Source organism: Palaemon carinicauda, chromosome 4 (assembly GCF_036898095.1).
Source record: "Palaemon carinicauda isolate YSFRI2023 chromosome 4, ASM3689809v2, whole genome shotgun sequence".
Taxonomy (NCBI): domain Eukaryota; kingdom Metazoa; phylum Arthropoda; class Malacostraca; order Decapoda; family Palaemonidae; genus Palaemon; species Palaemon carinicauda.
In genome coordinates, this window is record NC_090728.1 from 171,558,163 (window position 1) to 171,575,662 (window position 17,500).

Here is a 17,500-nt window from a genome sequence, read left to right on the forward strand (position 1 = left end):
TTAATAATCAAAAGCTGAGTAAAATATTGTAAATTGACGCAATTGAATTACTTTTTCAACGTAAATATATTGGACACAGATGATGGCGATAAAGACTCTCGTCACATCGGACGTCCAGCACCGCTAAAGGTTTCTTTTTCGTCTTGATGATACGTCAAGTTCCGGACAATATCCCTCACCAGCAGCGGCTAGCAGAGCCGGCAACCCACAGACAATATCATCTACAGTCACTGTTTACGCACCTCTTTACACTCCCAAGATCTCCAAGCAACTGAAGATTTCCACCGATCGCGGTGCGTGATATAGGAATCCTAGGGAAGGAGGCCAACTTAGAATTCACTCAAGAGAAACTTTTCTCGATGTAGAAACCTGCTCATATTGAGGTCAAACCCCCAGACGGAACTGATAAGTTACTTCCCCATCGAGGATGGGCGCTTGGGGAGGCACACGTAAATTAATAAATGTCCACACTCCACTATTCATGACTTGGCTTACTTGCATACTAGCTGTATAAAATGTACTCATTGAAGGTAAATTGAGTCATAATGAGCTGAATTATACTATGTAAGCATAGGTGAATGGCTGATTGTATCTTCAAACTTTTTTCTTTTATAAAACTAAGAATTATAGATTTAAAAAAAAAATATTCATGTCAACAGCACATGATTGATCACTGTCTGATTCATCTGGTTAATCCTCATCATCAAATTCATAATCATCATGATCATCACTTATATTGAAATCATCGCACTTTGTTTCGTCTCCTTCCTCATCTCGAGATCTTTGGAGATGATGTCTCCCTCAAACCATAACGGTTCAAGTTTATTTCTGTCAGAATTTATGTGAAAACCAAACTCCTGAGGAAATGGTAATTTCGGATATTGTACAATAAGCTCTATTCAAGATGCACTCTTGGTAATTAACTCTCTTCATTGCACAAGAACTCTTTTGCATGGTGGAAACTTTGCAAAGATCAAAAGTGACTACTGGCCGTATACTCGTGACTATAGTTGAACCACTGAGTTTCTTGGCCTTTATTTCTTGGGCATTTGTTTTTATGTAAAAACTTTCGTCGGCAACTTTCATGATAAACATGTCAATAAATAAATGAATAAATAGATATGAAAAATAATTATTAACTTCTAAGTACATATGAACAAATACCTTGAAATTTTCCATAAAAATTAGTCACTTCATCCTTTATAATAAGTATGGTAATTGTCAGGAGAAAGAAACATCACTTAATTATTTGGATTTATTAGTTTGAAGCGGATAGAGAAGTTTTGGTATTTATTTCGGTGTAACGTAAACTTTGGCTGTAAGAAATGTCAACACAGGCTTAATGAAAACGTATGTAACAAGGAAGTATTTATAATGCAATATGTAATTATAGATTAGTTATATCTTCCAGAGAGGACTTCGTTTGCAAAGAAAAATATGTTAAAATTAAGATTTTTTTTTCTGTTTGTATTTGTACATTTTGTATTACTTTCAAAATACATATTATACTGTCGTAATTTTTGCTCTTTAATAATGTTTCTTGATATATTGCAATATTCCCTGCAAAATTTTATGAAAGTCTGAATATTTTTGACAGCCTATATAAGGCTTAATGTAGAATTATGTGAGGCGGAATTGAGCATAGTGGGAAGAGGTGGGGGGGGGGGGGGGGGGGGGGTTTGGCCCCTATGTGAGAACGGCTCTAAGTTGAGGATGGTCGCTATATTTTTGACACAACCCAAGACATAAGTTATCAGGAAATGTGATTTTAAAAAAATTAGCAGAAAACATCCTGAGAGGTGGTCATGCCTATATCAATCACATTGTGATAACTAACATGAGAAGTATAAATGATCATATTATAAATGTGTTTGTATAAAAGTAGACAAGGTGTAACTATAAAATTTCTTAATAAAAGTAAAAAAAAAAATCACATACTTTCCTATATTGGCTGCTATTCATTTTTTTTTTTTTTTTTTTTTGTCTTTCATCATATTTATTATGAATATTTTAATTAAGCTGTATGGAAAATCTAACATTGGCTTAGCCCTCATCATACTACCTGGCGAGACCGCTACTCTCACATTTCTGTGAAAAATTTCACTCTCGTATTGTCTCATATAGGCTACTTCCGAAGGCTATTTGATCTCTCTCTCTCTCTCTCTCTCTCTCTCTCTCTCTCTCTCTCTCTCTCTCTCTCTCAATTTTGCCAAAAATTGAAGAATCACTCAGGAGCGACATACAAGTAAAACTCATTCTCCATGGTCAGATAATACGTGCACCCATGCAATAAATAGAATAATCCGATTTACTAAACAACTGTTGAAAAATAAATTTCAAGATCAAGAAACTCACCAAACGGAAACAGTGATTACCACTTGCATACAAACACACACACACACACACACACACACATATACTGTATATATATATATATATATATATATATATATATATATATATATATATATATATATATATATATATATATATATATATATATATATATATATATAAAACACGTATTTTTCCACATATATGTAATCGAGCCAGATAATTGAACTGTCAATAAAGCGAGAACATAGTAGTTATAAGGAAATCGATTATTCTGTGAAAATAACTTTAATTCTCGCCCGCTGTAAAGTTTTCTTTTAAGAAATGGACCTAGCGAGTGATGGTTACGTTGCTATGGATACTATTGGGCGGGGTACTGTCGTCCTCTGTTTTAGAGTCCTTGGCTTGACATATCGAAGCTTTCTCAGGCTGCTCTGCCGCTTCCCTGAACAGTTTGGGGGTTGGTGGTAACCGGTATACGTGACTCGCTCTACGTTTGTCAAGTCGGTAAGTAAAGAACTGTTTTGTGTTTATATTCACCTGTGCTATCTTTTGTTTTGGTGTCGTTCGGCAATTTTGGTGGGCTGTTGATATATAAGTAATTACTCAACACTGTCAAATACCCGTGTCTTAACATACGGGGTTTTTAGGTATTTATCTGTACACAATGTTTTTTTTGATACTTCTGTATTAATATTGGGTTTATATTTTACCTTTCAGGAAAGGTTGGGATCCCCTGATTATCTGTGCGTTGTATCTTTATCTGGATGGAGAAAAATGCTGTTGTCTATACTATCCTTTCCTATCGACCCATATGTCGGTTTAATAGATTGACCAATGACATCGCTGGAATCTGGTGAAGTATTTTTCCATCTGAACTAAAAGGCAAGTATTGTTTTGCTTGATTTTATGCAATCCCAAAGCAAGCCAGTCCTCCCCGATTAGGGGCGGCGCCCCTAATCGTGGGAGGACGTTCCCTATAGCGGACGGTAGACCGTAAGAGGTCTACCGTGCGCTATAGGGAGGCTTGCTTTTAATCCCCTTAGTTTTAAGTTTGGTGAGTTGTTAAATTGTTTTGTATTTTATTTAGGTTTGCAGTTCACTTGGTCAGTTGATCACGAACCTAGTGGAAAGTTTTTAACTCCTTTGCTATTCATATAATGGTTTTTTCCATATCTTAATATCATATTATCAATAAATTCTTATTTTGAAAGTATTTGTATGTAAGCTTTGTTGTACGAATATAATTTTAGTATAAGCTATTACAATATCTAATTTAATATAAAGATCTTTTATGTAGGGATAACTGACTTTTAGTAGAAACTTTTCTGATAATTGACCTTTCAGATTTGATGGAGCGACTTCAAGATGAAGCATGAATACGGTGAATCAGTGACATCCAGTTTCTACCAAGCAATATTTGGTTTGGTTTTATTGGTTGAAGATTGCTACTGGAAACTCCATCAGATATTCTAGAAATACTAAAGGTTTTTACTGGAAATTCTGCTTGGATCTGCACTATTTACTCCAAGATGGTTACTGGAACTCTCACAGAAGGCTCTAATATTTGGATAAAGATGTCCATTAAAATGTTTGAGAATCTGGATTTTACTGAAAGATTTGGAAAACTTAGAAATTCCGGTAAATAGGTTGTTAAGTTGTAACAAATATTTGCTCTTTATAGAGGTATTTGACAAATTGACTGCCAACGCTAGTAATTTTGAAATATTATAAGTGAAATTTCTTCCGGTTTTATTAGCTAATCTTGATAAAATCTGCAAGAGTTAAACAGAAGGAAATTTGAACTTTGTCGATTTCTTAAATCGTTCATTGGAATGATTAATGATCTATGAAGTCTTCTTCAGCAGAATGAAGTCTTATCATGGTCATATCTAATTGATGGTTGTTTGAATCCATTTTTTTTTTCCTTTTAAAGGTTTAATTGTGAAATCTCTTCAAATAAACTTATCTTCGCTACTTCATGGTTGTTCTATTTGCTTGATATAAGCTATTACAGAAATTTATTTAAAATGTTATGGTAAATTTTTAGTTTCACGGCTTCTAACTCTTAGGGTCAAGAAATTTAACTGCCATTTTTCTTAATTACTAAAATTCTGGTTTTAAAGTCGTCTTGGCTTTTATAATGTTGACTTCTGAAAAATAGTATGAGCACAAGTATATGAAACAAGAATTTAATTTAAAATTTCCTGTTAGTATTTACAAATGAGAAACCTTGGGTTGGGTGACTGAAAAGAAATTGTTACTTTGAGTTGCTCAGGAAGATGAATTATGATACTTGTGTAATTTCTGTTACATATATATAAAGGTTTTTTAATAAATCAACAAACTTTATCTAAAATTATTCGGAGTTATGCAGCGGTACTCTAGAAGATCTTTAACTAGGGTTAGAAGTTTGGTGTTGTGAACTAACATCCTTAATGGTATTGTCGAGTTAAGTAATGCACTGACAAAGAGATTGGTTAGATTCACGACCCTTCTGTAAGGTGATTGTTTTAAAATCTCTTGAAATATAGTGTACAGGGGGAATTTAATGAAGAGTGTTTTAGTTAAGGGATTGTATCGCCATTAAAGGCATATGTGTTCAGGGAAAGAACTGAAGAATTCATGAACTTTAAGTTAAACTGTAGCGTTTTATAGTTTCCCTTTAATTCTTTTAATCGTACCATAATGTATTTTTTTTTCTTTTGGTAATGAGATCATTTGTTTTGGGAGTGTTAGTATTTCAATACAATTAAGCCTTTTTCTTTTTGTTCCAACATTGGAAGCCTGGGAAATAGACGATAGGACAATGGGTTGATAATCGTACAATGATGAATTTTACCTGTACTGATATTTTAGATAACTTAAAGAAAAAAAACATTTGATTAAATTATGTTAAGAAACTGGTAGAGCCAATTCTAAGGAATATAATAATTTTGTCCCAAGGTTTTTCTTTCGAAATTTTATAACATTTTGTTTTAGTTTAGTTTCAACCAATTAAAGTTTAAAGCTAAAGCCTTTAAGACGTGACTAAACATTAAATATCAATCTTGAGACATGGTAAAGATTACGTTGATCATCTTCCTTTATCTAAATGTATATATATGAAGGAGTCATTTAGGATACAGAACAACGGTCAGGTAGGAGTTCGTACCTGGGGAAAAAAGTTGTAAGGAATAGTTGTTTATGGGGCTAACAGGTGCAGTAGATAATTCGGATAATTCTGAAGTTTAAGAATTATGAGGCTTTCAAAACTGATGACTTTTTTTTTTTTCCTGAAAACTTAATAAGAATCATATTTAAAGTTTTTAAGTTCTTAAAAATCATAGGCTACTTTGTTTTCATTCTGTACAACGATGTAGATAGTTTAAAGGACCGTTCTATATTAAAAGGAACTAGCTACTTTTTCATTGCGGAGAGGGTTTAACCCAACAGCAATATTTTCATAGAATTTTTTTTAGAAGCTCAGGATATTTTATTTCTAGCTTTTACAAACTGTTGTTTAACTGATAGAGGGAATAGCCTTTTATTTAGAGATGACACACTATGGATCCTGAGGGGGAGGGAGGTTGTCACGCAGAGTTGCGTTCCACATTTTTAAAAGAAAAAAAAAAAAGTTTTATTGTAATTTACAGGGAAAATGTTTGACTGCTTAACTCGACATATGTGTGAGAAAATAGTAATTTTGAACGTTACTTTATTTTAAGGTTTCATTCTCAAGTTATTTTATGAGTTTTCCTACTACGGTCCTCTTGCTTAAAAGTTGAAAACTATTTGTGATTTAACATTTAAAAGTAAATTCAACATTCACGAGCATTAGTGTCAAAACCATTCAAATTACAATACTTGATATGGTCATAAATGTGCATAGTAGAGTCAAAATGAACGCTTATCCCCTTTAATGGACATTTTTTTTTCTTCTTCCTATCGACTCCTATACATTACCGTTTTTATACAACGAATTTCCCTTGGTGTCTTCATTCTCAAGTCAGAGATAGTTTGACATCATAACTATTTATGGCTAAAAGCATGAAAGTCATGTCTTTTAGGGATAATATCAATAAATAGTCCTTGGTTAAAAATGTCTTGGTAGGTAATCATGCGCAATAGACAAGAGTAACTGCAACATAGTTGGAATCGGCTTAATTCTCTTGATTTATTTTATGAGAGAGAGAGAGAGAGAGAGAGAGAGAGAGAGAGAGAGAGAGAGAGAGAGAGAGAGAGAGAGAGAGAGAGAGTCGTATCCATTATACATTAGCATTACCATAATAATCACAAAATAACTATTAGTCCTTTTATATCAATATCAGGAAAAATCACATATCAATTGCCAAAATCTAATGTTTTCTTTTCAATAAAAATGATGGGGAAGTTCGGAATCTTTCTTCTCCCGGTGTAGGGTTTAGTCCCATCTTGAATGTATTTTCTATGAAGAGATTCTAATCCTTTTAGGAAACTGTTACACTTGAATTTAGGTATAGTGCGTGTCAGTGCTGATTACGTAAGTTTTAAATAAAATATATCGGGATGTTGTTATTGAATAATGCATTTTCACCTAATAATATATAAGTATAAGGTGAAATAAAAAAAAAAATAGCTCTGGAATTGCTTAAAACTTCTACAGTTGCTTTGGTCATGTTTTCCAACCCCTTCTTTTTTAAAGTACTGTATTCACGCTTGGGAATAGAATGCTGAAAATTCTGGAACAAAAACGAAAGATGGGAATAACGGTCATCCTTTTAAATATATTAGTTACTCATAAAAGTAATAAGTGTTATCGTTTTCTTTAGCTTGAGATACCTAGTTTTCTATTAAACTCTTTTTACTGTATTTGGGTAACTATTATATTTAGCCTTCTTTACTTAAGACTTTTAAGGCCTGAGACTTTGGTATTATTCTGGGTTCATATTTAAGAGGTAATAACAATTACATATATACAAATATACATATTAAGCTGAAATATTAGTAACTCAAAAACTGTGAAATTTCTAGAACATAACTTTCATTACAAATGTAGTGAATATGATTTCTATTATATCGCTTGCTTATAGGTTATAGCAATATATTCAATACATAAGTAATGAAAGCTCCACAGTTTAACTAATAATCTTGTATCTTTATCAGTTACTTTTTATATTTTCAACCATAACTTTGTCTCCTACTTTCAGTGTCGGGATATTCCTTTAGTTTTGTCATAGATATCCATAGGAACTTAAATTTTCCTTCAAGTTTCAGTTTTTCAGTGAAAATTATAATACTTCTTAAGATTGATGTGACTATGATTTGAGATAAACAAACATTGTGTATTTGTATTATTTTTTTTTTTGCTAGTATCAGCACATACGTTATACTAACAAAATACGACGGCACGTCAACTCTTTCAAGATAATTAAAACCAAGTAGGCCTATTAAAAGTATGTATAGTTTAAGGAAAAGGCCATCGACAGGCAGTTACTTATAACTATTTTCCCGGTAGGTGATATTACAAGAAATTGATTATTAAAAAGAAATTATATCATGGCGCCATTTATCTATTTATTCATCCATATTGAACAACTTTGAATTATTAACAGACGAAAAAAGTAGAAAATTAATATAGTTTAGGACTAAACAATTGTAAGATATTGTAAAATTGTAATTGAACATTGCATACGTCCAATAAATATATTACTCTCATGGTGCAGACACAGAATGGTTAGTCTTTTTAACAGTGAAAAATAATGGTCCTCTAATATAGCTTTTGGTTAAGAGTATTTATGGTTAAAAAAAATTTCCACATGGTATTATCATGTTTATCAAATTTAGACACTGGGAATGAAATTAAAATATCTTGAAAATATCTAGGGATTAGATTGTGAGCATATAAAATTGTGCATACAAGAATCTTAGTCTAAGTTGCCGTTTAGTTTATGTATATATATATATATATATATATATATATATATATATATATATATATATATATATATATATATATATATATATATATATTAAAAGTTGCATAGTTTTCATTGAAAGAACTTATTGGAGATCAAAGGAACAAAACAATTTCTAGTATTTAATTTCCCTTTCCATTATCTATTAAAGGGTGGTTTTAGTTTCTGGTGTTTTGGCAAATTCTGTCTTATATCATATTGCTAAAAAATAACTTAAAAAGACACGGGATGACGAAAGAACAAATTACGTTGTTGCATTCATAAGGAAGACTTATTTAAAAACACACGCATTCCATTTTATTAAACAGACAAAATTGAGGTTTTTGTAGATCAACTCAATGCAGTAAATAATGCAATTACGTAAACAAGGATGATGATAATAAAATCATAACGCATTTTGTGTTACTCGTAAAGTTTGTGAGATTTATATAGATCAAGTGGAAAAGTGCCTTTCTAGATATATCCCATAAAGTTGTTGATATTTTCGAGTGTTTTTATTCTTTCGTATCGTAGTTCGTAGACCAGTTTCTTTCTATGGCACTGATTGCGTTAGTAAATTCGATAGGATTTTCCCCATTTCTGCCTCGTTTTACTGCTGCTAATCTTTATTAATGTTGATACTTTGAAGTTTTATGATTTCACAAGGGACATAATGGTTACCTTGATCATCAAAATGTTACCAGCAATTCTTCCTTTTTCTGAAGTGGCCAATTTTAGTTAAACCTTAATTAAGGTGGTCTTGAACGTGCATTTTTTCCCTTTAGGGGATTATATATATATATATATATATATATATATATATATATATATATATATATATATATATATATATATATTTATATATATATATATATATATATATATATATATATATATATATATTTATATATATATATATATATATATATATTTTTATATATATATATATATATATTTATATATATATATATATATATATATATATGTGTATGTATATATATATATATATATATATATATATATATATATATTATATATATATATATATATATATATATATATATATATATATATACGTGTATGTATATATATATATATATATATATATATATATATATATATATATAATGTTATATTTCTATATATCTATATATCTATTTATCTATATCTATATCTATATAAATATACAGTATATATATATATATATATATATATATATATATATATATATATATATATATGTATATATATATATATATACAGTATCTAACCATGTGTATATATATATATATATATATATATATATATATATATATATATATATATATATATATATACAGTATACAGTATATATACAGTATATATATATATATATATATATATATATATATATATATATACATATATATATATATATATATATATATATATATATATATATATATATATATACATATATATATATATATATATATATATATATATATATACAGTCAGCCCACCCTATTTGGGAGTTTGTTCTTTGCAATTACGATTATTTGCGACACAGAGAACCATGTAACCTATTAAATAAAAAATTGTATATTCGCGGTTTCGCGAAAATTACTCTCTTGGCCAAACGATTTCAAACCGACCTCTCTCCTTTGCACCCAGCATCCATTCTGCAATTTTCCTCTCCCCCACATCTCAGCACCCCATCTCTCGCTCTCTCGGCCTTAGTCTTGAATCCTCTATCCTCACGTGTCCATCTTCTACTTCGTTCCTTCCTGTGCTGAATCCCATTTTGATGTGAAAAATCTGTACATATCCTGTGTGCTTGTATTGATTTTAGTATAAAATGTAATATGTACAGTACATTACGGTACCCTATGCACCAAACATTCGACAGGTCAAAGAGTAGCATCATGCTCCATACTTATTACGTAGACTTTCATAAATAAATGGTTAATAGTGTTGTACTGATACTTTTACTTTTTATTTTTTTATTGTATTATTGTGTAATACACTAGTACTATTGTTATATTAAGTACTGTGTAGTACTGTACATGAAATACAGTATTTTACAATAGCAATGTAGATATAAATTATGAGTACAGTGAGTTTCAGCTTCACGAGTTAACCTGACGAAAACATCAAACACTTATGAGTGTCACCTTAGCTAATTAGGCTGTACTGTAGTGATAGTACTGTACATATATTACAGAAATATATGCTTCAGTATTTGCAACTTTTATATTAGATAGGAACAACACTGTTTTGTTTTTATAGTACGTTATTTACCTTTAAGTGTGTCAATGACTAGTGTTACGTGTGCCGGAGTCTTACGTACATGAGTGTACATGCACTGTACATTTACTGAAATGTGTTCATACTATAATACAATATTTATACTATGATAGAAACCAATTAAAAACAATATCACGCAGTACTTAGTGTGTTAGTGGACCACACTTAGGCAATAAGCAGAGAGTTATTAGGTTAGGAGTTTTATATATATATATATATATATATATATATATATATATATATATATATATATATATACATACTGTATATGTGTGTGCGTATTTGTGTTATCGATTACGCTATCATTTTTTTATGGTTTGTATATATCTCTCTTGTGATGTTGCCATCAGGTTAAAAAATTCTTTTGGATTTTGTGTATCTGAAACTTTACATGGATATTTTAAGAATATTTCTAATTAATTGTATATTATTAGCTTCATTATTGATTGGAGATTGGGCGTGAAAATTGGCGATTGTTGAATTTCAAATAATCATCAATGCTCGTGTGGATTGAAGGAAATCTTTCAGTATCTCTGTGGTCCTCCTACTCCAATTTTCGTTGACCATAATAATCACTCATTTAATCAACAAATCAGCCCTAGAATAACAAACTACTTCGGTTTCCTTTCTTGTTTGTTTCCAATGTTGATTAGAAATCAATTCAGGATTTCTTCTAATTTTATTCTTTCCATACTATTATTGATGGTACGCTAATTTTCTTCTCAACACTTTATCATTGTTTTGAGTACAAGCAAAATACTCTCTTTTATCCATAGCTGGGAAAGATCACAGCAGACTACTTGTGTCCTGTGTAGGCATCACCCAGTCTTAGCCTTATTTCTTACTTACTTTTTGGGGTTAACATAATACACACGTTATTTCTTTTTCTTTTTAGAGGGGTAAAAAAAATCAATGTTATACTTAGCCTACTTTACTAATGATATAACAATAAATTAATAACAAATAAATATAATGATGCGAGTACCAGCTCGCTGTGGGCTACAGAGCAAATGTGGGGCAAGAGACAATGTATCGATATTTCACTGTATCGTCAAGTTTCTTCTTTGATGGCAGACCGATGCGTCAGAATCCTTTGTACCTCATCTTTGTGGCCTCTTCAAGTCAACCTCTGCTCGGGAGATTCCTTCTAAAGTCCTATAAAGGCAACAATGGTATAAAAGGATTCACAAGGAATCTCACGAAAGCTTTCATATTTTTCTTCTTTCGTTCAACACTTTTTAATTCTTTTTTTTTTCTTCCCTTTCTTCTTCTTCCTTTTTTTATTCTTAATCAGGGGATGAATTTAAGAGAGCTTGCTGAGATAGAGAGTACGGCGGTGGTCAGTTTCGTGGTCAGAGGTCAAGCGTTTGAGGTCGGCTGCCTTTTAGGTCCAAGATAAACTTGTCAGAAGATCTTCAGAAGTGCACATTCTGAAGAGGATCTGTCAGGTACTTTTATTTTCTTACATTTTGTAATTTTCTGACTTTTTATTGTTTTTCTATATTTTCTTATGAGAACAATTGTTGAGGATTGATTTAGTGTAACCTCACATAGAGCCTAAAGGCCGGAAACAAATAACATTTAATGTGAGATCAACTATGAAAAAAACAAGAACCAAAATAAACCCTGAGAGAAAACGAAAACTGAATTTCCAGCAATTCCACTTTTTAGAATTTAAGTCAGAGAAATCCATTCATTTCTAACGAATCAACTGCGTTCTCTTTTTACTCCTCTGCATTGCTCTTAGCTTCACCAGTAGAAAGAATCTTTCGGCTGGCGACCATCAGCTTATGGCTAGCGATTGGGGAGATCCTGTTGAGGGAGTTCTCCATGAAGTTGTTGTCCTTCTTGCCATCCTTATCTGTCTTGTGAAGGGTTCCATCGACCTGTTTATGAAGAATGGAAGAATTTAAAAACTAGGCCAATATATTAAAGTACTATCATACACTTAATACGAAATTTATGCAATGAAAATATATTTGTCCTAAGCTACCCGTAACAAGTGGGACGTGAGTAACGTTGAAAATTATAAATGGATTCATAAGGGTCTCATGAAGAGATTAAAGTAAGCTCTATACATACTTGGACAATAGCTGGACGAGCGACGTAGAATTTGGAGACCTTAACTTTTCCACTCTCGGCCACTTGGATGTACAGTTTACCAGTGAGTTCTGGTGAAATGGCCCTTGCTTCTTTGGTGGTGGCACTCATTCCCTTACCGAACTGAGGGCAAAGATAGTGAAGAGCGATAAGTTAACATTTGCAGGATATTGCTAAATGAATCAACCAATCGCTACAAATTATTAATGAGTAGCGAAAATTAACGTGGGGATAAAATGCTTTTCTTAAAATACAGAAGGTTATAAATCAATATACATATTCACAAGAAAAAGAGAAAAGAATCTAGTAAAAATTTACTAGTAAGGGCATCTCAGCTTAGGGTGGTTGTTAGTACAGAGGGATTATTTTTGTCTTTTGCAGCACATTACTATAATCATGAAACTATACAAACGTGACAGAAATGGAGAGAATGATTGAGTCTCCAAACCTGTTTTGGTTTTATACATTGGTTAAAGTTAAGTTAAGGATAAGGATAAGTAACGTTAATAAGATGCTTCTTCATGGAAGTTTACTTTCATTTTTATTGCTGAAGCATCTGTTTCAGCCTATGGTATGTGAGTCAATTTATGCCTTATAGAGTTCAATCATTTAATTATCTGATTATTAAATCCATTTAAGCCGTTATTGTAGAACAGTTTGTTTTATTGCTTGTGATGGAATGGAATCCTCGACTTTTTTCATGAATCTTTATTCAGTTTGTCTCCCTTTATTGGTTAGTTTACGTTAAATCATTCAATTCTTTGTGATAAATGAATAATATTTAATGTAGAGCTTCTTTGATTTATTAGTACATTCATATATGGATGATCATTTAAGATAATAACTAAAGTTTCAGTTTACCATGAGACTGGACGTGTCAGTTTAAACTACTGATAATTCATTTCGAAATTAGTTTTGTTTATTAAAAAAAAAAAACAATTTAGTGAACTTGTTAGAGTATAGATTAGTTTAAACTTTTGACTCATGACCATTTTATGCTGTGGTTAGTGAAGTTAGATAATAGGTGGTTAGTTAATTTGTTTCAATTTGAGGGTTGTATCAATTTTGCTTCTGGTTGATACATTAGCCTGTATGACTGTTGATTTATTTCGTTATGACTGACAGCTTATATATGCTCATCAAATTCAAGTTATTACTTGAGATGGCAAGTGATAAGTCAGTTGATCTTTCTAAATAACCAATTCATGAAATCATATCAGAAGTCATTATCACTGAGGAACCAATTTACTTGTGATTAGTTAGCAAATTAAAGTTTTACTGTGTATCAACTTAGGTCATAGCTAATGTTATCGTTACTATACAAAAGATGATGTAGTTAGGTCAAATAGAAGCTGAGGTCACAATTTACTACCATTTTCAGATGTATTGTTAGAAAATAATTGTTACAATCCCATGTCAAAAGTAGAAGGATCCTTTAAGCTTAATCCCGTCACGAAATTAGAGGATAAAAACCAGATTTTAATATAGCTCAATTAATACAGCAGTTGGAAGTACAGTAGTTGAATAAATTCTTCAAGAGTTATTGGAAAAAATTCTGTCTTCATTATATGAGTAGCTAGCAATCCTCCTCTTATCTTACTGCTCGTTCAGTCATACTGTTTTGAAATTAATACCTGGTGTTTGGAGTATATGAACAAACAATCCCCCATTTTATTTCTTCCATTTAGAGGAATACGCTAACAATGAAAATTATTAGGGTATACTAAAATAATAGACCACTTTTCGTTGAGTATCTAAGATATTTGTGGAATGGTAAGGACTTCCTATCACGATATTTTCCATTTTCAAAATCTTAATATGCCTACGACCGAAAAACCTGTCCACTTACTTTTCTGTTCAATGAAAGTTCAACTGGTCCAAGAGTGATCGCTGTTCTCAGTTCCTTCTTTCCATTCCTGTTGACAACCACAACATCGCCAGACCTCCGAATGGAAGAAAGTCCCTTAACGGTTGCTCGGGAAGTGCGTGCCTGGCCCTGTAATGAGACACGGTATTGTAAGACTGACCTTTAAATTCCAAGTTTCTTTTTTTCTACAACAATCATAATAGAAAATAGTTAAAATAAACTCAGAGAACTGATTTTAAGACATAGAGTGAAATAAAATTGATACATACTTCCACATCTAAAATATTTTTGCACATTGCTTAGAGCTTCAACACCATATTGTAAAATGATTGTGAGGATTTTGTGGGAGTAATATTGACCATTATTGAATTATATTAAGCACATTTGAAATTAATATTCTTTACAGAATATTAGCGTTACCATATTCAATGCAGCGAAAAATGGCTGATACGAGAGGCCACAGGGTCTCAAATGGATTCCTTAACTGTTGCCACATCTCCACAGAACACCGGCTTGCCTTTTCTTCAACCCCGTTGCACATTCTTAACCTTCATCTCTGTCTGTCTTTTCTGCTCTCTTTCTATATGAATTTGTGTATTTCCAAAATTGTATACAAAATTATTCAAAGTTTTGTTCCATACCACCACTGAAGCAAATTGAAGGAAGTTTTCTTTGTAAAGGTTTCCCCTTACCCTACTCATGGAATATGAATGGATCCCTCCCATGCACATGTGCCAGAGGTTACATATTCGTAATGAATGAGAACAAATCATGTAAGGGGGTTAATTTCTATGACATAGGAAGAGAAGACCTAATAGAGATAACGAAGTGTTAACTCAGAGAAGCAGTGTACTTTGGTTAAAGGAAGGGTAAGAAAAATAGGTAATGAATTAAAGAAATTGGTTTCCCGCCAAGTGAGTGTGGTGTGTAACTGTCTGTGGGGAGGAGGGGATGGGGTTGGTGTGCTCTGGGCAGGGAACCCCAAGGACAGTGAGCAACAGTAGGTTTATAGATTGAGCGGTGAAGAATGCAAAGCCTAGGCTGATGGGAAGGGATAAAGTATATGCAAGAAAAAGAAACAGAGTCTATGATAAAAGGGAAAAGTGAACAACGTGGATGGTCGGTTAGAGTTACGTGAATGGTGAGGGGGGGGGGGGCGTGAGGGAGGTGAATGATGAGCAGGGGTAGAAGAAAGGCACAATTTGGGCATCATCATGAATAACAGGTGTAATAATGAATGAAAGCTAAATGAGATAATGTTATTAACAAAAACAGTCCTATGAATATATAAACAATTGAGTGTCAGAAGGGATAACCAGAGAGAATTGTTGATAAATTGGAGGAGACAGACGGTGAGGGGGGAGTGGTTGGAGAGCAGACAACTTATCTGTAGAGAGGTGGCATCAGTGCTCTCCTTTCTCAGTCATTTTTTGCTGTGTTGAGTATAGATACTTAGATATGTATAACATAACTTCTGATTGAATGCCTTACCCCCTTTGTTGATCTCTTGGTTTTCTTTCCACCCTTCTTTCCACCCTTCTTTCCACCTTTCTTTCCTCCTTTCTTTGTACTTTTCTTTCCACCTTTCTTTCCTCCCTTCTTTTTGCCTCCCTTCTTCTTGCCTCCTTTCTTGGCAGCGCCCTTCCTACCACTCTTAGCTGGTTTACCACGACGAGAAACATCTTCGGCATCAGAAGCAGCATCTTCAGCTTCGCGGGCGACTCTGACAAGAGATTCCTGCAAAGGATATATAATTTAGACCTATTGTGTCTTTGATCTTTATATCAAACAATACTTTATTTGAATCCATACAAATCTATTCATAGAGGCAACTTATTCAGATTATTTTCATTTTCCTTAAAAAACCATATTTTTGACTGCTAAGGCTACTAACCTCTTCAACTTCGTCATCCTCTTCATCAAGATCAGTTTCTTCTTCTTCTTCGTCAATCTCAAATACTTCGATTTCATCAACTTCCGTCTTGGCAACCTGGTGACTTTCTTCCTCCAGTGGGGTTACCTCCTCCAGTACTTCGGGCTCAGATTCAGATAGAGCGACCTCGTCTAAATCGAGGTCTTTTGGATGCCTTCCCTTCTTGGTTCCCTTGCCAGGTTTCTTTCCGTCCTTTTTGGCCTTTTTGGGTTTCTTCCTGCAAGCCAACACAGATATTAGAAATAAAGATCTAGTTTTTACAACGCAGATCAAAGAAAAGTTAAAGAAACCATTTACTCCTCCTATTTCATTATTCAGAAATGACATGTTAATTTTCTCACTTTTTATCATTCTTTGACTTCGAGGTCTTGCCCTTTTTAGCCTTTTTGGCCAGTCCAACGGAAAGAGGATCGAACTGGCTGCGGGCATAAGAGTTGAGTCTTCGAAGGAAGGCGTCAATGAAATTATTATAACGCGCTTGCTCTTTAGCGTCAATGGTGACAGCCTTTTCCTGCGCAACGTCTTCACCGCGAGCACCTATAATATAAAAATGGTTCTTGTAATATATCTTTGCAGTGCCAAGCCTGGAGTAAATGTACCATAGTTAGTAAGAATAACAGCAGAGACAAAAACAAAGATCCTTCACAAAAACGGTAAGAAATATGAAGTAGATTTCAAGAACACTTAAGATTTAAAGTATTTGAATGACAGGTAATTGGAGAGCAGCACTTGAGAGGAGAGGATTGAGAATAAGCAGTTCAAAGGCTGAATATATGTGTGGCAGTACAGTTGTTCAAGATTTGTGGTCCATAGTAGAGGCCAGTGGAAGCATGGATGAAGGGGTGAAACATCAGATCCAGACAGGATGAGAAAACGAAATCTGCATCTAGGGTTCTCTGTGATAAGAATGTTCCTCTGAAATTAAATGGAAATGTTTATAGGACAGCTATAAGACCAGAGATGTTAGATGGAACAGAAACAGCAAGTATGAGGATAACAGAGGAGAAAATGAATGTAGTAGAAATGAGAATACTGATATGGATATCTGGAGTAATAAGAGAGGAT

The 17,500-nt window shown here is 32.6% G+C and overlaps 1 protein-coding gene and 1 long non-coding RNA gene across 3 annotated transcripts in view; one reads left to right on the forward strand and one right to left on the reverse strand.

The window, feature by feature from the left end:
• Positions 1-4,314, forward strand: part of LOC137640194 (uncharacterized) — a 33,999-nt gene extending 29,685 nt beyond the window's left edge. Inside the window, exons 1-3 of one of the 2 annotated variants that reach the window (XR_011044316.1) lie at positions 2,703-2,841; positions 3,055-3,219; positions 3,682-4,314. This is a non-coding gene — a long non-coding RNA (uncharacterized lncRNA). Of the gene's footprint in view, positions 1-2,702; positions 2,842-3,054; positions 3,220-3,681 lie in introns of those variants that run through there. The other variant, XR_011044315.1, reaches the window with a different exon arrangement.
• Positions 4,315-11,461: 7,147 nt separating this feature from the next.
• LOC137640193 (cylicin-2-like) overlaps positions 11,462-17,500 on the reverse strand; it is a 9,988-nt gene continuing 3,949 nt past the window's right edge. Inside the window, exons 4-9 of the mRNA XM_068372727.1 lie at positions 16,777-16,972; positions 16,397-16,652; positions 15,994-16,239; positions 14,485-14,631; positions 12,618-12,758; positions 11,462-12,421 (exon numbers count right to left, since the gene is read on the reverse strand). Coding sequence (XP_068228828.1) covers positions 12,260-12,421; positions 12,618-12,758; positions 14,485-14,631; positions 15,994-16,239; positions 16,397-16,652; positions 16,777-16,972 — 1,148 coding nt within the window. The 3' untranslated portion in view covers positions 11,462-12,259. The remainder of the gene's footprint in view (positions 12,422-12,617; positions 12,759-14,484; positions 14,632-15,993; positions 16,240-16,396; positions 16,653-16,776; positions 16,973-17,500) is intronic.